This window comes from Lutjanus erythropterus, chromosome 7 (assembly GCF_056507025.1).
Source record: "Lutjanus erythropterus isolate fLutEry1 chromosome 7, fLutEry1.hap2, whole genome shotgun sequence".
In the NCBI taxonomy this organism is placed as follows: Eukaryota; Metazoa; Chordata; class Actinopteri; order Lutjaniformes; family Lutjanidae; genus Lutjanus; species Lutjanus erythropterus.
In genome coordinates, this window is record NC_139323.1 from 26,475,386 (window position 1) to 26,496,195 (window position 20,810).

Here is a 20,810-nt window from a genome sequence, read left to right on the forward strand (position 1 = left end):
AAGACACTTTGTAGGAGACACTTGTTTCTACAAATTTACTGAAAGAAGCAAAACTGGCAGCAACAATCATAATTCAAAACACACCTCAGCTTTTGATTTTAGTTCTGTCCATCTATCCTGGTTCAGCACCACTTTTACCTCTTCCTCAACCCAAGTTTGACTCTATGCTGTAAGTCAGTTGTATAACAGGCAGATAACCCCTTACATTTTCCCCAGCTTATAACAGGCAGATCAGCATTCTGGTGCTGGGCTAAAGATTATTGAATCATTTCCAATGACGCTTATGAGCGAGGAACAAGGAAGTAAATGAAGTATGAGCGTTGTGGGTGTCAGTTTCTTTTAACAGTGAGATATGACCAAAGCTGGTTTGCAAAACAGATGCACAGTTGACTGTGAAGAGAAATGACGATGGCTGGACATGTAAGTTAAATGATACATTAAAATGTTATATACTGTATATTAAAAAGATTATAATTCAAATTTAAAATGTTAAAAAGGAAAACATATGTTGAGCTTTATATGTTTTAGATGTATTCTTAGGAATGTTCTTGTGTGTTTTTTGCACTGTTGGGCGATTTAATCTTATAGGTACAGGAAGTTTTTTCATAGAAATGCTGATAACTTACCAACAATCATCTAAAATCATTGGTGAAATTCTTGGAGTTGAAAAATGAGTTGAAATACTGCAGTATAAAACATAACCTCTGACGGTGGCACTATAGATGAATATCAGCCGTAGAAATATCTGCTTTCTTTGGTAGAAAGAAAATAGTTCCTACCAGAGGTGGAAACTAAGTACAAGTACTGTGCTTTAGTAGATTTTTCATGTATCTGTGCTTTACTTGAGTATTTGTTTTTTTGACAACTTCTGAACAAAAATATCTGTATTGTCTGCTCCTTACACTTTCAAAATAGGCTCTTTACTAGAGTTTTAATGCATTTGAGGGGAATTATTGATTCTTTTTATTTATTTCCCAGCATCAAGACTGATTTTTAAATGGGCGGGAAAGTAACACAGAAAAGAAGATTCCCTGGTGTACCATCGGTGCATATCACACACAACAAACAGAAAAAGAAGATGCATAACAAGACTTTAAAAAGATGTGACAAGACAAAAAGTGATTTAAAAGACAAAAAAAGATTAAACTAAGCAAAAAAGATGTTACAAGACAGACAACAACGTAAAAGACGTAACAAAATAAAAAAGGTGTAACAACACTAAAAACTACAAAAAAAATGTAACAAGATAAAAATGACATGGGATGAAACGTAAAAGACAAAGAACTAACAAGATGAAAAAAAATGTAACAAGATGAAAACAGCATAACAAGAGGAAAAAACAACGTAAAAGATGCAACAAGACAAAAATGACCTAAAGAGATGAAAAATGTCAAAACAAGACGAAAAACTACCAGACCAGCTCTGATGGAAGTCAGGATTCTTACACCCAGAAAATTACAAATGTCTCATTGCAAACGATGGCCTTCTATACCTTTCAGAAAATATATTAAATCCCTCTGCTGGTGTGTAATCTGTGAGCGCAGGACTTCCTCCTGTTCTTGTAGTTCATGATTTAATGTTTGATTGTTTCAGAGAACAATGATGAGAGTCATCATCAGTGTTGGGATCCTTTTTCAAGGCTGTGATTCAGATGTAAAATGCAGGAATGACAACGGAAACGAGGTGGACTGGTTAGTGGAAATTTTCAACTGTGGCAATTTATATTTTCACCTGTTCTCAGTGTCAGCTCAATACATAATACAATACATTTATCTTTGTATCATCAGGTATATTTTATACAAGTTACCCAAAAACAATGGTGATGGTTTGACGTATCTGTACATGGATGAAAACACCAACGGGTGGACGCGCAGCAAAAAGAAAATCAACAGCAAATCTGGAACTCTTGCAAACACCCTGAAACCTCTTCTCGACTTCTACAGCAGAAAGGTACCGAATTAGAGGATCTCTTTCACACCTCAGTGTTTCATTCAGGACACTGATTGATAAGTTTCCTGTTGTGTCATTGTAGACTGAAGGCTTTGGATACATGATCTATAGCGACCAGCCTGCACGTTTTAAGGATCCTGCTCGATCATTTGGCCACAGTAAAGGTGGGTACAGCATTGATCCATTTTATTACGTTTGAAGTCAGAAACATCACACTGTAGCAAAGTTAATTTTCTGTTGTTTTCAACTGTTTTACATCTTGAAGGAGTGGTGATGCTGGACAGAAAAACAGGAGTTTGGCTCTCACACTCTACACCAAGATTTCCAAATTATCACAGAAAAGACTTCTGGCCAAACAGTGGAACTGTTTTTGCTCAAATGTTTCTGTGTGTGACTTACTCCTACGATCAATTTAGAGAAATAGGTAGGTTAATGTCAGTTTTATTGACATTTTACTTTAGTTGTATTTCTGAAAGTTATTAGCTAGAAGAGACGAGAATACAATTAATTTTTTTAATCTAAATTCTCAGGTTTGCAGCTCCAGTACATCCATGTTTATTCTTATGACTATGTAATCCCGACAAGCTTTCACAATGAGCTGCAATATGTTGCTCAGCGAAGCTGCTACCCAAAGACAAAACCCTGGTTTAGAGTGAAGGTGCTGACTTCAGAGAGAGGAAAAAAATTCTCAAGCATTGCAAAATACACACATTTTGGGGATGGTAAGTGTTTTATGTTGATGATAAAACAAAACAATAAAAGTCTTTTAAAGGAGCTAAAGTAGGAACGTGTTTACATGTTAATTCTCCTTGCAGTGACGAGCTGTCTGCACTGCTGAAAACAACAAACTGTCCTCTGTCTATCACTGCCATTTTGTTTTGTTTGCAGTTTTATTTTACTTATATGTGTAAAAAATGTATCTCTAAAATTTTGACCTGAGTGTTTGCTCTTCATTTTCATAGTTAATGGTATCTGCTTTGTTCTCTATTCTTTGTAGATCTCTACTCTGGCCTGATTGTAAACGAACTGGGACAGAATCTGTATGTCAGGTTCTGGGGAAGGGTGAATTCTCCAAATTTGCCCTCTAACTGCAGCAACAGCATCCCTCATCATGTGTACAATGTGAACATAGTAAGGCTGATTGGAGAATCCTTCAATAATTCATTTGATCACTCCAAGTGGTGTGTGACTTCTGATGGTGGTTGGACCTGCGTAGCTGATCTGAACAGACAAGTGAGTCAGATGAAAAGAGGTGGAGGAGCAATATGCACCAATGATGTTAAAGTTGGGAGGGCTTTCTATGCTCTGATCGCAAGCCATGAACCATGTAAACGTCCACGTCCACCATCTGATGCTCAACGCAGTGAGCTTTGAAGGGACAGCCCTTTATTGAAATGTGAAGAAAAGTGTAGCCGTACTGTCAAAACCAAAAAAGTTGACTGGAACCTGATATCACTTTTATAGACTACATCACTATACGTCCAGAGTTCAAATTGTTGGGTGCTTAACATGTAAGTTTTAAACAAGTTTTAAACATCACGTTTTGGTGTATGTTAACCACTGTCTTTTGTATTCTGCATGATTTAATCAAGGAACATCATGCCAATAATAATAATGATAATAATAATAATAATAATAATAATAATAATAATGATGGAGGTGAAGCAGGATATGAGATAGTTAATACAACACAGATTTATCAGTCTGTTTGTCACTTTGAACAAGACTCCAGTCTGCAGTTTTAGTTCATAAACATCCTCCATGGTCATGCAAATTTTTTACATCATGTCAACATTTCTGTCCATATTTGCTCTCTCTCTCTCTCTCTCTCTCTCTCTCTCTCTCTCTCTCTCTCTCTCTCGCTCTGCTGTGATCACACTACTTTTAATCAACCGACAGCGTGAGCCTCATTAATTGCACTTTTATTAACTGCAAAGTGATTTGTTCAGTTCACCATTCATAAAAAAAATTAGCGCATGTTCCTTTAGCGCGTTCATGCGCAACACTGAGTGAGAGAGTGAGTGTACAGGGATGGAGCAGATTGTATTGTGGGTAGGGTGGGTGCCTCTTATTAGTTTCTCTCTGTATTTAGTCGTGCTTCTGTTTGCTTCTCAGTTGCCAGTTTGTTGTAGTGATCTGAATCAAGCACCAAGCCCTTAATTGTTTTTTTTCTGTGATGTGGTTGTGGACTTTTTCCTTGCTTTATTTTAGACCTTTTTGGATTTTGCCTTCTTTTTGTTTGGACTACCTATTCAACCATGTGAGCCTATTGTACATTTACTTTTTGTTATTAAAAGTTGAATAATTCTTGCTCAGCTTCGGTCAGTATTTTTGAGTGCATCATCTTTGAGTGCATCTCGTTGTACGAGATGCAATATTTAACTTGGAGTCAGTGCAGTTGTTGTTGGGTGGGGGGGTGATGTGTCCCCAGGACCATTTGAGGCAGATAACTTGCGCAGCTGAATTTTGAATGTTACAGAACTTATTTAAGTCTACTTTTAGCCTTGCAGTTGTTGATGACTTGCAGAGGGGAGTGAGGAGTCAGCAATCAGTACAGGTTATACAGTATATAGGTTTTATTAAGGTTTTTCCGAGGTTTTTCAAAAACTATGAATCGCAGCAAACACAAGAAATCCCTGAGCATACAGTTATAAACGTGCACAAAGAACAGTAAGCTGATTCGTCCAGTAGTATGTGACATTAGCTGCTGAGAAGCCCCAGCCCCGTTGGTCACACATGCACACACACAGACACACACACAACCCGTCTCGATGACAAGTGTCATGTTCGAGTTTCACAAGATGGTCTCATAAAGAAATGGCTACATGCCGATGTAGACACTGTATCTCTTTCTATTTATATCACATACAGTAACACTATCAAAGGCCTTTTGCATAAGCATGACTTGTAAAAATGTTTGTAAATGTATTATTTCAAAACGTATTCGATGCTAAGCCATTTTTTCACAGATCCATCGAAAAGAGGCATCACACCGCAGATCATTCCAGTTCGCTCCAGTACTCTTGCCAGTTTTGATATATACACAGTCTTCTTCACCCCATCGTGGATCTCCACCACCGTTATCAGGCTGCCGACTCCACCAGTACCTAGGATATTATTAAGAATATTCATTTTCACACCATTTCTTAATGCTTTTTGAATGAATGAATGAATGAATGAATGAATGAAGGTGAATTAACTTGTAGAGAGGGAAAAAAAAGACTTAAGTCAACAAATTAGTTTATTTCCCCATGTAAAGCAGCTACGCTTGCAAGAAAATTAAGTTCAGTCTGGTAATTACTGAGATATTGAGTAACATTTATGTCTTATACCCCAGAGTCAGTGGAGTTCCATCAGTCCATTTCCAGGTGCCCTCATTGTCTCTGTCACTCAAACCAATCCAACTTTCATCCTCGATGGTTTCAGTGATGAATTCCTGTTCAAGGTGAAAGAAAGAAAGCTCTTATTTCTATTTTAGTTTGCCATACATGCAATTTGTAACTATTAACTGGATAATCAATCAAGATTCACTTAAAAGTTTTAATAGCACAAAAAGAAAAATATTCCATATTATCATTGTAACTTGATTATTATGAATTAATTAATTTAATCTCAATGAACCACTGAGGAAGGGCCCTCATTTCAAATGATGTCAAGAGTTCAGTCTGAACAGAAAAATACAGCAAGAAAATGATATATGATGTGTAACTGTCACCAGTAATAAATCTACAGGTGGAGTGATAAAGTCTAGCAGTTTGAAAGTGGAGGCAGAGTGTCTGTAGATCAGTCTTTCCCAGAGATCAGGGATCTGGATCAGGATACTGCAATTAAAATCTACACTCCACTCTACCTGTTTCTCATAACTGTCTATGATCACCAGATCTGCTCCTCTGCCTCGGCAGTCGTCTCTGCCGTGTTCCCAAGAATCAGCCGTGGTGGAGAAGAGATAACAGGAACAGCTAAACATCCTCCATCCTGTAGGGCAGGTTTTCTCTGTCAAATGCATCAAACAAAAGACATTAACACTCCAAAGCAAAGCACTTTCATGCTGCTTCTTCTCATGACTCCTATGCTTTTTGGACAGCATGACACAATGTAAGTTTCTTATCTAGATGTATGGAAATGTCTTGATGATGTCTCAGTTTTCATTAAGATGCTTAGAATCATGTAATAGTATTGTACCAAGAATCCTGGGTTCACCTTACTGTATAAACTTCATAAAGACACAATATATGGGACACATTTGAGAGCCTGTGAGTTTATGAACAATATGATGGTTGGTTTGTGCTAATCAACTCTGTTTGTAATTCTTTTGGCTCTTTTGAATTATAAAAATTGGACTTGTTTTTGTTTGTTGCTCCTTTTTCCTTTAGACAAAGTTACATAATATGTAGAAACAGCCAAGTTCCTCACTGTTGTAGGTCACATAGGGGCCTCAGTATTAAACCGAGACTTGTTCTTTATCAGTTAAAAAGTTCTTTTAGCTTTAAAGTAAAACAGTGTCTGAGGGGGAAAAAAACAGAAGTGGTGAAGCAGCTGCAGTTTGTCAAGTTCCATATTCTAGATATTGTCAAAGCACATCTACTGCACACACAATGATTTCCAGGTATACATCTTGCTTTTTGAACGTTTAAAAGGCCAAGACAACTTGTAAAAGTGTATGTGTGTGCTAGTTATATCTTTTTTGATATGCATCAATACACAGATAATAAATGTAAGACTTTTCTCTCATTGTTCCTTCAGGATAAAACAACTAGATGCTAAAGTATGCGGTGACAGAGAGACACTGTATGGATTTAACATTATGTCCTCTAAATGATCGCCAACTCTAACAACTATTCTACATTTATGCCCGGTAAGTGTGTTCCTATTTTCTTCTGTTGTTCTGGATGCAGACCATCACTGAGGTGCCCTTGAGCAAAGCCCTTAACCCTGGTCGCCACAGCTGCTCAGTGGCCTGCAGATAAAACTGTGGTTGTACTGGTTCCGGGTGTAAATGTGTGTAACTGTGTGAATATGATCAGGTCGTTCCTGCAAAAGAAAGCATCACCTTCACTGAACTCTCCCTGTATAACTTAAGGTTACAAAGAATAAAGAAGCTGCATTATCATTAAGTAGATCATAATCTTTCAAGTGTGTCTCTGGACTCTGAACTCTGGATTTTAGCTGCAAAATCTTCTAATTTCAAAGATAAGATAAAAAAGAAATTACATTTCTAAACAGAAAATGCACCTCATACACAATACATTTATGTTTAAACAAACTGTGACAATGAAATATGTTACTGGGACACAGAACTGAGAGCAGGATAAGCAAAACATAATGCTGTGGTGGGTCCTGACCTTAATGTTAAGAGGCAGCTGTGCAGAATCCACACAGTCAAACACTCACTCTGTTTGGACAAACTCTGAAGCCTGTCCAGCTCTTCAGTCAATTCAGTGAGCCTAGCATTCAGCAGATCTCTCTCTTCAGACACGGAGGACAGCTTGGCCTGGAGACGCTCAGTCAGGTTACCTTTTACAGTGGAGACGTCTGCAGATGAATGCTGTCCTGAGTCTGAAATAAATGATGTTAAAAGTTCATTCTGCATGTGCAATCTATTGAAAACCTCAACTCTGCTATAATTATATATTATAAAGACATGATAAATCTTTTCTCAGCATATATGTTGATACTGAACCACCTGCACCTGAATTCAAACACGTTTTAGCACTGCTTGAAGAGCTGGTAAATGCAATGCTCTTGGTCAGCCAGAGATGCTGGTATGATCCATATTTATATGAAATATATTAAATAAAATGCTTCATGAGGTCAATGTTTATTTGTCCCATGGTACAGATTTATAAAGCGTTTTAAAAACATAAAAAGTAAGGGAATAAATTCATCATGAAAAAGACATCACAGAAAAGAAAAACATCAAGACAAAGACATCACAGAAAAGCCAGGATGGGAAGCAGACATTCTGGTATAACGTGCATCTTTCAGTGCAGAATAATGCTCCTGAAAATGCTGAAAATCCCTGAAAAGTTCAGCCTGACGTTAACTTAGAAAACCAGACTCACTGTAGACACAGAGGCTGACGAGTCCAGCTAGAAGGAAAAGACTGAGCAGCCCCAGACAGAGAATGACAGCTCTATGAAACCTGCTTTCTGAGCTCCTGGGATCTGATCAAAGAAAAATCAGTGAATACAATAAATTATACGACATCAGTAATGACAGATGATAATACACATCCTCTCTGTCTGACTGAATATTCTTACCCGTCCGATTTGCTGAAGGAATTTGCTCATATCCATCAGCGAAATCTCCATTCATCTCCATCGCTCATACAAGAATCGACTCTTTCCTCAAGCATCGGCTCTGCAGCGCGGACTGCAGCATGTGTAAAAGATGATGCCGCTTGCCATTTATCTCTGAGGAAGTCACAAGTTTCAGATGTATGGAAATGATAACAATCTTTCAAGTACTTTGCTGAAATGGACGCAGCCTAATAAAGTGTTTTTAGTGCTGCAACTAACAATTATTTTCATCATCGATTAATCAGCCAATTATTTTCTAAATAAATCGATTAGTTGTAAAATAAAATATCAGAAAATGTGAAAAATGTTCATCAAAACTCAAGATGGTGTCCTTAAATATCTTTTGTCCACAACTCAAAAATATTCAGTTAACTGTCAGAGAGGAGTAAAGAAACTAGAAAATATTCAGTAATCCTTTAACGAATATTTTCATTATCAATTAATTCGTTTTCTCGATTAATCAATTAGTTATTTGGTCCACAAAATGTCAGAAAAAATGTTGACCATTGTTTCCCAAAGACCAAAATGATGCCCACAGAACTAAAAAATAATGGGTTTACTTTTAGAAAGGAGCAAAGAAACCAGAAAATATTAATGTATAAGAAACTGAAATCAAAGAATTTTGACTTTTTTAAAATTAAAAAATGACTCAAATCGATCCTCAACATAAATGCAGATTAATGTAATAGTTGATTAATACTAGATTAATCGTCGCAGTTTTGCATTGTGTTTTATATTTGTTGTTAGGTTTATTAGTTTGTTCAGCTATTTCTTCCTTTGTAGTGTGCAATGTATTGATCGATTGATTGATTTAAATGTGTAATATGAAGCGTTTTTTCACTAGAAGCAATGGTAATAAATTAGTGTCTGCACTGTGCATGGCAGTTTTAGCATTCTTCATTCTAAAATTGTAATCCTACTTATAATCCCTATTTTTACTAAATGCATCTGTAAGATGATTTTTTTTTTATCTGTACATGTAATGTAATACAGTTACCTTTTTGGTATTTAGATTACATAATCCCATTACATATACAGTAGGCCTATATCGAAGCATTTTATGTTTAAATTTAAGATTATTTAAGATAATGTTTAAGATAATATTTAAAGTAATTAAGGGCACTGCTTTACCTTGCCGTCTCACAGCCTTTCCTAATAGTGACACTGTCCACAGAAGTACATTCCTCTATTATGGTGTAGTTTTGATTTTTATTGATTCTTCATTTCTTGTGAGTGTAGATTTGTGTATCGTTTTGTTTCTGTTCCAACAAGAAATGTTTGCATGTCTCTGTTAACTTAAATGCCAAGTGTCAGGATCTAGTGAGGCAGAGTAAAATTCACAACAAAAACAAAATATTATTACAGAAAGGAGTGTGAAAGGCAACGTAATATGTTCGAAGTTCAAAACATACAAGTATCATGTTTTAGATGTACTGTAGTACATAAGTGGGGTAAAAAGTACAAAAATATATACAAAAATATAATATCTGAGTCTAGGAAAACTTATTTTCATATTAAAATATTCAGGTACAAATTCTAGAACCACAATTTGTCATTTCCCCACTCTGTACACAACTTATCATTTTCATACTTTTCTATTACATTGGAATAAACTGTGCAAACATTTTTTAGAAGAGCAATTTCACTAATAGTTGATATTTTATTTGATTTGTTAATATAGTGGCTCGCCTCTCATCCAAGAAGCTTCATCAGTTCATGCGTGTCAGACTAGTCTGGGAAGATTCACAGACATGTAGCTCAGGAAGTGGCTTTTTTAAAAAATGTAGAACGATCTTTGCCCAGTGACACCACACCTTCCTGTTCACACCAACAACATGCCCCATCATACTTAAAACTTCTAGGAGGGGCCAACAATATATCATAAACTCTGATGCTCAGGCTTCTTATAATCAAGAGTTTAAAAGCAGCTCAACTAAACACATCCAGTTAACAGAGATGGGCAGCATTTTAGCAAAATATAAAATAAAATAGACGTTTGATTACCTTTAAGTATTTTGTAATTTTATCTTTTGCTGATCAGAAAAAAAGATTTAATTTGTAAAAATACCTCACAACCTTTTATTTATGTACTCAAAATACTTAAAGGAGTTTTAACTGGCATCACTGATCCCTCTATATGACCCATGTAAGTTCAGTAAGATTGGCTTCTATGATTTCTATGCAGTTAGTCTTAACGTTAGATTTCACAAGCCTATGTTTACCTTTTCCCAGCCAAAGTTACAGAAAGTTTTACGTTAAAGAAGCAGGTGATTTTTGTTTACGTAATTTTAGATTTTATGTTATATTTTGTGGTTATTATGGTGGAAATGTCACAGCTTTTGTCCACGAGGGCCTCCAAAATATGAACGTTCTTTGTAGTAGCTTTAGTATACATTCTTTATTATGTCACTTGATTCTCAAATAAGACAGAAAAAAACACCGTTCAACAAGCCAAAGTACAGTCTTTGGCTTAATGCAAGTGAATCACATGACATGTTCTCTCCCCCTGTAGCAGATGAATATAAAAAGGCCTTTTAGCATCAAACATACATTTTTCTGCACAGCAAAGGCCAAACATCCAAGAGGAGGAACAATAACCAAAAAAACATCTTCATATTTACAATGTAATCTCTCAATTTAAAATTAAAGCTTTTAATAACTGCTGTGTTGCAGTTAAAGTACATGAAAATAAAATTAAGGTCATAAATAAAAAGTGAAAATGTGTTATGAGTGGGTATCTCAGCCTATTCACTGGAAATAAAAAAAAATGTTGTCCATGTCCTTGTCCATCCACTCAGCCAAAATGATTTGAGGCAGACTGCAGGTTGATGAATCAAACCGTCATCTTCTGGGGTCCCATTCTGTAACACATGACCAAAACGGAGAAGGAAAATTTTTGTTTAGTGCATCAAACAAATTCAACTTGGTTTCAGATGCGTTCTTCTACAAAGACACCAGATATCAATATTTGTTTAAGAAATACACCTCCAGAGGATCAGAATTTCTACATAGTGATTCTTTAAAGTGAAAAAAATCCAATGTGCAAAGATTCTCACACGAGGTGAAGAGATATAAAAAACAGTTTAAGGAGCAGTAGGGAGTTGAATGTCTGCCAAAGTATTTATGTTTACAGCAGTAAGACTGATGCTTCACACTTTGCACCACAATGCTTCACACAATTTGTGATATCTCCCACCCTGAGACACATATTTGAAAATGTAAGTTTCGTTCTGGTTAACTTGGCCTCCATTACAACTAGGACTGATAATGAGGATATGAAGTGTAACGACTGTGAGAAAGGTGGATCTCTGGCTTTTATTTGCAGACTTTGCTATTTAAACAATTCATATGTGTAGGAGGTGAAGATGTGCCGGCTGAGGTAACTGGAGTAGGCAGAGTGTGTGTGGCTGCAGACACACTCGGTTTGCTCTGTGCACCAGACAGCACAAGTCGTTCACTCATTTCACACACAAAAAATCTGAAAACTAAGACTGTAATAGGTGATGTATGCACAGTATTATACAATATGATTAAAACTACTGACTACTGACCAGCACAAATACAAACACTGCTGATTTGGATGATTATGATAATTTGGATCTATAAGTAACAAGTGATATTAAATGAAATTAAATGTGTGAGATGCATCTCCCATGTAATTTCTAGAATCTGGCTTCAATTTAGTCTCACACAGCCAGTACTCTACCCACAGCGCTCAACACTGGAGAAAAGTCTGGCTCCACGCAATACGCATTTGGCTAAAAAACGCCCTGCCTTGTTTGCATTTCTTTAAACCAGTCACAATTGTTTTGGTAACAGCTGACTAACTAGCTTGTTTACATTTATACCATTAGCATCCCAGGCCTAATTTGCCATTTTCAGTGTGTAGGCTGCAGCTCAGAGGTTGTCCTCTGTGACTATGAAAATATAGATAGCAGATGCCACAATCCCACTTGAAACAATCGACCAATTGCAGACTTATACCTGCAGTGTACATCTGGGGAGTCAGACTAGCTTCAATTCAACACCTGAACATCTGCCTCACCAGTTCCTCCTGTCACCAACATGTCCAAACGCATGGGTCAGAGTTTACTTAGAGGAGCACACATTCTGCTGTCGAGTTTGGTTTTATTATCAAAACTTTTGCATGGCGTACGCAGCAGAGCCCTGGACATTTGTTATGTACACAATTATTATCCATTCAATGCACTTAGTAAAGACATATCTGTATATGTGTCACAACTTACCTTTTTTTTTAATGTAGGCTGGTGGGCTGTAGTGTAGGGATGGGCTGAGGCAGGCGTAGGCTTGGGTGGTAATGAAGATATTACAGTATAGCAGGGTATTAAGAAATCCAGGTGGTATGATTTTCAATGCTGTCTTATAGACAGACACTCCTCTTTCTATTAAACTGATAAATGGATGCTGAATTGTAGTGTGCACCACACGCCACCAGAGGGCAGACTCTTATTAAATGTACAGTTTAGGTTCCAGTTTGTCAATGAATAAATTTACACAAATACCGCCATAATATGTTATACCCTGGTATAATGTCAGGAAGACATGATAAAAATGATACCGCCCAAGCCTCAGCAGGAGATCGGTCACGGGAGCAGCAGCCGGCAGACATGCTGGAGGAAGACACTGACAACGGTGCGTGGGGAAAACCCTGGTGTCAAATCTGAATTACTATGGAAAACAAAAACAAGACAGGAATAAGGAATAGAGAGATTAAGTCGTCATCATGATCACTGCAGCATCCCTCCTTTGGTACTTTCTTATCAGTGATCCTTCAACATTGAAATTTGACCAAACATCACTATGAGAATTAGGCGCCCCAGGAGGTCAAAATTTTGGGTTTGACACAAATCTACTGAAATTTATTTCTTCTTACATACCTAAAACTTATTTAATAGCAATAACTAACTATTAAACTTGATGAATCCACAACAATAGAGCTTAATGTATTAATGTGCTGTATAATTGTCATTGGTGTTACCTATGATGTAAACATTAAATATTTAGACCAGGAAAATATTTCATTATTTTTACAAACCTCGTTAGTCTGGACGAGACGCGACAGCAGCTGATTGGTGCAGATTCCCTGCTGGAGAGCTGCCCTCGGGTGGTTGACTCCTCCACTCTTTGGTGTATAAGCAACTCTGGTGGAGGCACTTCTGGGTCACAGAAAGTAATGTTCCTTTTACGAACGTCTGTACCTTGCAGACGCTTGAGCAGGAGGGGCAGATTTTAAAAAGTTCAAGCAGGCACTCCTCGTACACCAAGTACTTGACCTTGTCCTGCGGTGGCTCGGCTGGTGCTCTGTTGACAAAGAAAACCACAGGCAGCGGTTGTTACAAAGTGTATTATTTGTGAGTGACGTTAGCAGAGAAATAACATGACACAGAATACATGAAATAACACCATGGTCTACTCGCTGATTATCCCTTACGTAATATATATGCTGAGGAATACATTGTTCCTATTATGTCAGATTAACAGATCTGTAACAAGCAAAATTAACTTACTGTTCATTGGTGGTGTCAACCGATTCAGACATGCCGGGGAGGTAGGTGGAGTCATCAGGATTTGCAAAGTTGAAACTGGGAAACTCCGGGACAGAACGTTTTGCTGGTGGGTCATCAGGTGGTACTGCTTTCCGCTTGAGTGGAGCTGAAGAACAGGGTGGAAGAAGCTCGGATGTGGCGTTGCCCACAGCAACACTCCTAGTGGCAACGGTAGCTTGAGAACCTGGAAAAATATATATTTGTATAGGGACAGTGATACACAGTCTTTTAAATATATATATACCATGGTTAACGACACACGTGGACTGTGGATTGACAGGGACGGGATGGGAATTATTCTTCTGGGATTGGGATGGGACACGAGTATTTTTGCAGGAGTGGGATGGGAGAGGAGTGAAAATCCACTCCTGTGTCATCCTCTTGTCTGAGGAACCAGATCTCAAATCAGCCCTGAGTGCTCATTATGACAGACATACCTGTATTCTTTGTATTGCTTAGTGTTGTTTTAGACAGTCGTGTGACCACAGTTGTTTTCTCCCCAGAGCGGTCCATCTGACATCCAACTTCTCTGGTGACTTTCTGCGTGTCGTCACACTGGCAGCCCCTCTCTCTTGTGGTTGGAAGGTACTGCTTTGTGAAAACAGATGACAGTTTAAATTAGTAGTCTAAAAATAATTTGACAGTGGTGGAATGCAACTAAGTACATTCTCTCTCTGTCTCAATGTACATAAGCAACTAACCTCAGCGAAAAAAAAAAAAAATGCTCGGGCACAGACCCTTTTAAAAACTACATGCCTGCATGGCTCAAAGGTTTGGGAAAAATCACCCATGTTTAGTTAGAGGTCGACAGGTGATTGACTTTAATCTCACACCCCCTGGTGACCATTGATCCATGTTTTCCATTACCCACAAACGTAGAATCCTGGTCTCCATACAATTTCTTGTCATAACTATATTGATGCACATAAAAGATCAGGTGTGGATTAGCAGGATATTGTCTGATGGACTCAGGCCAGGGAATGAGGCTAATATGTCAATAACATGTACTAACATCAGCAGAGACAGAGAGATCCTCCTAGTGCCACTAGCTGCTAGCTGCCACAGAATGCCACAGGGTGGCACAGGGTACCACTAGCTGCAACAGGGTAACAGGTTTTCAGGTGCCACAGTCCTCCAGAGTGTCACCAGCTTCCACATAGTGTAAGGAGTCACTCTGCTGCCACTTATATATCAAGAGTATCATTATTAAACAGTCAAGGACATTTAGCGCTTCCTTACAGCATGTGTAGATTTTCATTATATTGTTCTGTAACCTGTGGCATCAGGCAACATCCTGTGGCAGGTAGTTGCACTCTATGGCAACTTGTGGCAGCTTATGGCACCCTGTGGCAGGTAGTTGCACTCTGTGGCAACTTGTGGCAGCTTATGGCACCCTGTGGCAGGTTGTTGGACTCTGTGGAATCATGTGGCAGCTTGTGGCACCCTGTGGCAGGTAGATGCACTCTGTGGCAGCTTGTGGCAAGTATCTGAGCACTGTGGCATCCTATAGCATCCCGTGGCACCCTGTGACAGCTTGTGGAAACCTGTGGCAGCCACTTGCACCACTAGGAGGATCTGATTTCATGAAAATAATACTAGGATAAACGATGTAAAGTCATATAAGGGGTTTGCACCTCCGACATCATTTAGTGGAGTTACTGAGCACCAAATCACCTAAACTTACTATAATTCCCACAATGCAACTCACACTCTTTGGCGGACACATACTGCCGGCGACAGTATCTGCTGTCGGCGACACTGGAGGATGAAGGCCGGGGAGGGAGAGGGTGGGTTCGGCCCCATTCACCAGAACCAACGGACCATCCATGAATCCCAACAGTATCTGATGATAGTTGGTGAAACTGTCGAGTGTGAAATGGTCACTGCAGAGGCGGGTGTTGGTGGTGATCCTCAGCTCTCCATCAATGTGGCTCTTGACAAAATCGATCCACCGTTTCCTCATTCTGTCGTCTTTGGGAAATTTAAATAAAGTAACCGTGCTGCTGCTCTGCAGACTCCGGCATCCAGGGAAGACGCATTTGCGCGGTGGAGAAGGCATGACAGCTTCTTCTTCTTCTTCTTCTTCTTCTTCTTCTTCTTCTTCTTCTTCTTCGGTTTAAATGGCATGACAGCTGCCGAGCAAACCCTCTTTTTCCTCTTTTTCCTCCGCTTCTACTGTGTTTCACTGTGGTCAAGCCAATACTGCCACCTTCTGGCCCGGAGTGTGAATCAGACAGCAGCCTCACAGTTAAATCCCTGCGGTCGAGCCAGCCGTCATTCACTTTTCTGTAGTTTAACCAGCCAATAACCCCTCGCTCCGGCACGCGACAATGGGCGGAGTCTGACGTGGGCGGGACTTGAGAAACGGGCGGGGCTTAATCAATCTTAGCCTAAAAAATAAATCAATAAATAACACCATCTACTGTACGACTGCAAGAGGCACAAGATACAAATCTGTATTGAACTAATATAATAGAAACTGATATTTTAAACAACTTTCCACCACTTAAATATATGACTGTATCTGAAATATCTTTTTTATTAAGAAGTAAATTTGTACTCAACTAAATAAGACAGATGTGTACTAGAGTCTGTAACCAGTTAAGTCTTTTTTGTTCCGACAATAAAAGAGAGAAAAAGTGAGCAACAACAGATCAGTACAGTGAGAAGGACGGTTATATTATTCAGCTCTTCAGTGGGTAGAGGAAATACAATCAATAATACAATACAAAGTTTTAATCTATTCAGACTCCAGTGCAGCCTTAAATACTTTTGCATCTTTAAACTGTCTATAAGATATTCGTTAAAATATTCTGGGAAGAAGTAAGAGTTAAGATCATTTCAAAACACATTTTACTGGATCCTAAGCGTTTTCTGTTGGGTTTATAACCAGAGAAACATAATTATAGCGAAAATGAACGAGCGACCAAAAAATGTATTGCACAGTTATGGAAAAATACCATTGGCTGTTTACTGCTGCATTAATATCTACTGTTTTGATGATTAATTAATCAGTTTGAGTATTATATAGTATTGATGGATCAGGTAGATGATCGACAGGCTTGATGGCAACTTGCAGACGCAGACCTACTTTTTGTTTTGTGTTAATGCAGAAAGTTTCTGTGAAATTCACAGCATACATTTACTGCAAGGGCTTTATTTCATGCTGTTAACATTTCAATAAAAAATGTTGGGGGAAAAAACTGCATTGAAAAAAAGGGGGATTATAAATACTGACTTAAAAGCAATCTTTACAAGATGCACCTGATATTATGTTTTAAGGATACTAGGCAGATGGGGAAAAAACATGACTCCTTAGTGCAACAGTAGGTGGCTATAATGCTCCATCTGGTTGCAATTAACACCGAAGAAGAAGAGGGAGAAGCCAAAGATCAGTCCTTCAGCTGCTGAGTTGTCGAAAGCCTGTAATATTGAGCGTATTCAGAAGATCTACAAAACCATAGCAGTTACTATTAGTTGTAGTTGAACCTTGTTTAGTTAACATTATTTAAGTTAACGCAACTTAACTGTAGTTTAAATTTCCGTTAGTCACCTGCACGTAGTTTCACTTTCGTTTGTCACTTTACTGTTTGGATTCCTCCTCTCTAACTGACTAACTAGCTTTTACTTTAAACACTTAGCTGGTCAAAGTTTCCTCCTCTCTCTGCTAAGATGCTCCTCATCGTGTTGGTATGCAGCCTGTCACTGGCTGCTTCAGGACAGCAGGATGAAGACGACTGGATTAATCCTTTTGATATGTTCAACTACGATGCGAGCACCAAAACCATGAGGAAACCTGCAAAGGTTGGCTGATGTTAAATATCTAAAGTTAGACTGACTTAATTCCATGTCCATACATGCTCATGCCCTGAATGACCATGTGAGTATTTCTGTTACAGCAGTCATTATGTAGATGTGATGTGTATGGATGTTTTCTGTCGAGATGCTGACATCTATAATATATAGATGTATAATTTTATTTATGAGGAGTCCAGAACAAATTTCTATAAAGTATCAAGGAATATTTATATTATCATTTTAATTTGGGGCTTGACTGAGGTTTTACCAGCATTCTTTTTTTTTCTTACACAGCTTACAATAATGCACAGGAACAACATTTAAATGAGGAATTAATGGTAATCATAAATATATTTTTATATATATAGATATAAGCAGACGCACTTGCTAAAAAAATCTACGTGATGGTGATTAATTGATTCGTAAACAAGTTTTAGCTCTTGTTTTTTAGCTGCATCGTTTACAAACTAAGTCTCTAAATCACCACAAGCCACAAAACTAAATGTTTAAGTGAAGAAGAGTGATAGGAACGGAGGGCAGGGTGATGCTCTGCAGCATCACTTCACCAGAGCGCACAGGACAAGTGATGCTTGCTTGTTTGCTTGTGTTGGTCACTGACAGGCTCAGATTGTTATTAGGTATCTGACAGAATCTGACAGTGAGAGGCCTGTTTTTAAAGAGATCCATTCTGTTATGCCAGAAAAAGCTGTTTTATTGTTCTCGCCAAACTCACCAGATTCCTTTTTTGCAAAACATCGTCATCATCAGCTTCATTCAAATTTGACCGAAACAAAATAAAACTCACCAAAACATCTTGGTTCATCTTTCCACTGTTCCAACAATCACCAGCTCTGGTTTGGTTGAAATGAATCCTTAATTCACAGCATAAAGAATGTAGGACAGCGGCAGCAGCTGCAGCCTGGAGAAAATATTCTCTGCAGGTCCACTGATTTTATGTTGAAAAATAGGAGGATGCACACATTTACTTTTCTGTGACTGTGTGAAAATGTGATGTTTTCACATCACAGGTGAGGAAAAAAAAAGCGTCAGAATGGGAGAGTAATTTGTTTTCTTGATAAGCAAACTAGTGGCTGTTCAGATCGGTGGGGGTTGTTGGCCGCGATGTGAAATAATACAAGCCTCTCACAGCACCTCAGCTGGAGTTTGGGTATCTGGGCAGTTGTCATTGGGGCTTTTAACTGCTGCCTTTTAGAGGAAGGGGACGATATGCAGTGTTAAGTTTGACAGCAAGATTTAGGCTACTTTTAGTCATGGTCTTTTGACATTTGACTTGTATTAGTTCTGAATCTCTCTACAAATGTGGGAACGGCACACTCAAAGTTATATTCTTATCATCCCTCTCTCTTTAGCCGAATGCCGTCACAACCGTCATCACAGGGCTGCTGAAGAGCTTTGGCAAGGGGATCAGTAAGTTTCATCAAGCCTTCAAAAATCTACCAGTTCACCTGCGGATCGTGGTTTCCATGACTGTGGTGCTCTGCATTTTGGTGAGGACCCTTGATAGATTATTATTGACACACATGCAAATAAATAAAATCAGACAATGTTTCTTGATACTGGTGCATTTATTTCACTCTTCTACAGGTATTCATCTACTTAAATTGCCGCCCCAGAAGGGATCCACCTCCTGCACAGATGCAGGAGCCACAGCATCACATCCGGGAGATCGAGGACTGTGACCACTTAGCAGATGAGGACGCACCACAACCCATCCTGAGGCAACAAGACAATGATGACCAATTGCACGGAAGCCAGGTTCGTCAGAGGCATGTCAACAAACCCAAGGAGGAGCCAGGCAAAGCGGCTGTGAAGACTCTACGTCCCGCTGAGCCTCACAACAGCGAGGATGAGAAAGATGCTCAGCTGAGTGAGGAAGAGCAGAATCTCGCTGCTGAGTCCGATTCAGAAAACCGACAGAAGACACAAGAGGAGCGAGTAGGAGCGAGTGCAAGCAGTGTCGCTGCTAACACAGGAACTGGATCAGATTCATCTCCATCTACATCTGAAACAGCAGAAAGGCCTCCTTCACAAACTGATGTTCAGGTGAGCTCTTTTTTAAATAAACTGGGTAACTTCAGACATAAGAAAAGTACTTCATAACTGACATTTCAGCACATGCATTAAAGTGATGATCCAAGACTCTGTCTTTGTTCACACAAAAGGACTCACTGGTGCCTCGCTGATACCTAGGCAGATATCAAGCAGGTTTAATATCTGATACGTAAGAATTAATAATCTAAAGTCACTTTTGTCACTGGTGTGTGTTTTCATGACAAAACAGTGTTTGGCCTATATGCAACCTTAAGCAGCGTTGCATCACTGCTCAAAGGATTCTGATTGAGCAAGAGATAGTGATATTTGACTTATAGAACATAAATAAATATCTTCTTCTCTAGTTTATGAATGTATTATTTGCTGCTACAAGATGTTTTTTATTTAAACATGTAAGCACATTGATGTAATATGTTTGTGATGTAAACCTCACTGCAGGACCTGCAAGCCTCAGCACAAGACAGCGACTTCTCCGCCTTACTGGAACAAATTGAAACTTTTCCAGCTCCTGTTCAGGAAACACGTCCAGTATGAGCTGAGCAGACAGCTTCTTCGGTGGTCAAAAGTGGAAGATCATCGGTGTTTGGTGATTTTCGTTATATGGAATACGGACGTGATGATGCCAAGCAGAGCTAATGTCCAAGACAATCTCAATAACTGACATCGATCATATATATGGGTTGTGTGTCCTGTTCACTGCTGCCATGTATGTAGTTATGGTGCCAAGGTTATTATAGGTGTGCTGGGAATAATTCAAACTATAATTTTTGAATGTAAATTACATTTTGTCACAGCACTGGGAAATAAAATGTATTTTAATGCATTTGTGCACGTTACTCATATTGACCATCCTTTGCATTGGAATACATGTTGGAGACATTAGTTTATATTATTCTCCTGCTTTTGGATTCCTGCAGAATAAATCTTCCTCTTCCTCTAATCTTTAAAAACACAGATCTATCGGCACATCCCAGCAGACACCCCGCTCTAAAGGAGGTTCTGATGTCTAATAACACTGCATGTTTAACAGCCACAACCCAAAGAATATTCTCATATCTGACTCATAACACTGTATTGAACCCAAACCTACCATTAAGATCACCAGGGACAACATTTACTGTTT

General features: G+C 38.6%; 4 protein-coding genes and 1 long non-coding RNA gene across 5 annotated transcripts; 2 read left to right on the top strand and 3 right to left on the bottom strand.

The window, feature by feature from the left end:
* The first annotated feature begins 287 nt into the window (after nucleotides 1-287).
* On the top strand, nucleotides 288-4,261 carry LOC146324083 (deoxyribonuclease-2-alpha-like). Its single transcript, XM_084722248.1, has 7 exons — nucleotides 288-420; nucleotides 1,594-1,691; nucleotides 1,788-1,950; nucleotides 2,033-2,114; nucleotides 2,216-2,374; nucleotides 2,481-2,672; nucleotides 2,948-4,261. The coding sequence occupies exons 1-7, from the start codon at nucleotides 403-405 to the stop codon at nucleotides 3,322-3,324; spliced, it is 1,089 nt and encodes a 362-aa protein (XP_084578374.1). The 5' UTR covers nucleotides 288-402; the 3' UTR covers nucleotides 3,325-4,261.
* Nucleotides 4,262-4,900: 639 nt separating this feature from the next.
* On the bottom strand, nucleotides 4,901-8,397 carry LOC146324084 (CD209 antigen-like protein C). The gene is made up of 6 exons (XM_084722249.1): nucleotides 8,211-8,397; nucleotides 8,013-8,114; nucleotides 7,342-7,506; nucleotides 5,801-5,943; nucleotides 5,283-5,386; nucleotides 4,901-5,057 (listed from the first exon to the last, which is right to left on the bottom strand). Exons 1-6 carry the CDS (start codon nucleotides 8,269-8,271, stop codon nucleotides 4,901-4,903), a joined length of 732 nt encoding a protein of 243 aa, XP_084578375.1. The 5' UTR covers nucleotides 8,272-8,397.
* Nucleotides 8,398-10,618: 2,221 nt separating this feature from the next.
* On the bottom strand, nucleotides 10,619-12,556 carry LOC146324085 (uncharacterized). Its single transcript, XR_014771184.1, has 2 exons — nucleotides 12,497-12,556; nucleotides 10,619-11,110 (listed from the first exon to the last, which is right to left on the bottom strand). It is a non-coding gene; the product is annotated as an uncharacterized LOC146324085 (long non-coding RNA).
* Nucleotides 12,551-15,946, bottom strand: LOC146324086 (uncharacterized). Its single transcript, XM_084722250.1, has 5 exons — nucleotides 15,525-15,946; nucleotides 14,254-14,404; nucleotides 13,778-14,000; nucleotides 13,306-13,571; nucleotides 12,551-12,938 (listed from the first exon to the last, which is right to left on the bottom strand). Exons 1-4 carry the CDS (start codon nucleotides 15,873-15,875, stop codon nucleotides 13,310-13,312), a joined length of 987 nt encoding a protein of 328 aa, XP_084578376.1. The 5' UTR covers nucleotides 15,876-15,946; the 3' UTR covers nucleotides 12,551-12,938; nucleotides 13,306-13,309.
* A 1,207-nt stretch (nucleotides 15,947-17,153) lies between these two features.
* On the top strand, nucleotides 17,154-20,508 carry LOC146324087 (uncharacterized). Its single transcript, XM_084722251.1, has 4 exons — nucleotides 17,154-17,620; nucleotides 18,985-19,122; nucleotides 19,220-19,678; nucleotides 20,126-20,508. The coding sequence occupies exons 1-4, from the start codon at nucleotides 17,489-17,491 to the stop codon at nucleotides 20,219-20,221; spliced, it is 825 nt and encodes a 274-aa protein (XP_084578377.1). The 5' UTR covers nucleotides 17,154-17,488; the 3' UTR covers nucleotides 20,222-20,508.
* Nucleotides 20,509-20,810: the final 302 nt, after the last annotated feature.

Coding starts and splice junctions, on each gene's coding strand:
- LOC146324083 (XM_084722248.1), top strand. Junction 2,375..2,480: donor CGATCAATTTAGAGAAATAG/GTAGGTTAATGT, acceptor CTAAATTCTCAG/GTTTGCAGCTCCAGTACATC. Junction 2,673..2,947: donor ATACACACATTTTGGGGATG/GTAAGTGTTTTA, acceptor TATTCTTTGTAG/ATCTCTACTCTGGCCTGATT.
- LOC146324086 (XM_084722250.1), bottom strand. CDS start 15,875: ATGCCTTCTCCACCGCGCAAATGCGTCTTCCCTGGATGCCGGAGTCTG. Junction 14,405..15,524: donor GTATGTGTCCGCCAAAGAGT/GTGAGTTGCATT, acceptor TTCACAAAGCAG/TACCTTCCAACCACAAGAGA. Junction 13,572..13,777: donor GTTGACACCACCAATGAACA/GTAAGTTAATTT, acceptor CTTTGTCAACAG/AGCACCAGCCGAGCCACCGC.
- LOC146324087 (XM_084722251.1), top strand. CDS start 17,489: ATGCTCCTCATCGTGTTGGTATGCAGCCTGTCACTGGCTGCTTCAGGA. Junction 17,621..18,984: donor CCATGAGGAAACCTGCAAAG/GTTGGCTGATGT, acceptor CTCTCTCTTTAG/CCGAATGCCGTCACAACCGT. Junction 19,123..19,219: donor CTGTGGTGCTCTGCATTTTG/GTGAGGACCCTT, acceptor ACTCTTCTACAG/GTATTCATCTACTTAAATTG.
- LOC146324084 (XM_084722249.1), bottom strand. CDS start 8,271: ATGGAGATGAATGGAGATTTCGCTGATGGATATGAGCAAATTCCTTCA. Junction 8,115..8,210: donor TCCTTCAGCAAATCGGACGG/GTAAGAATATTC, acceptor TTCTTTGATCAG/ATCCCAGGAGCTCAGAAAGC. Junction 5,387..5,800: donor TAGACAGTTATGAGAAACAG/GTAGAGTGGAGT, acceptor CACCTTGAACAG/GAATTCATCACTGAAACCAT.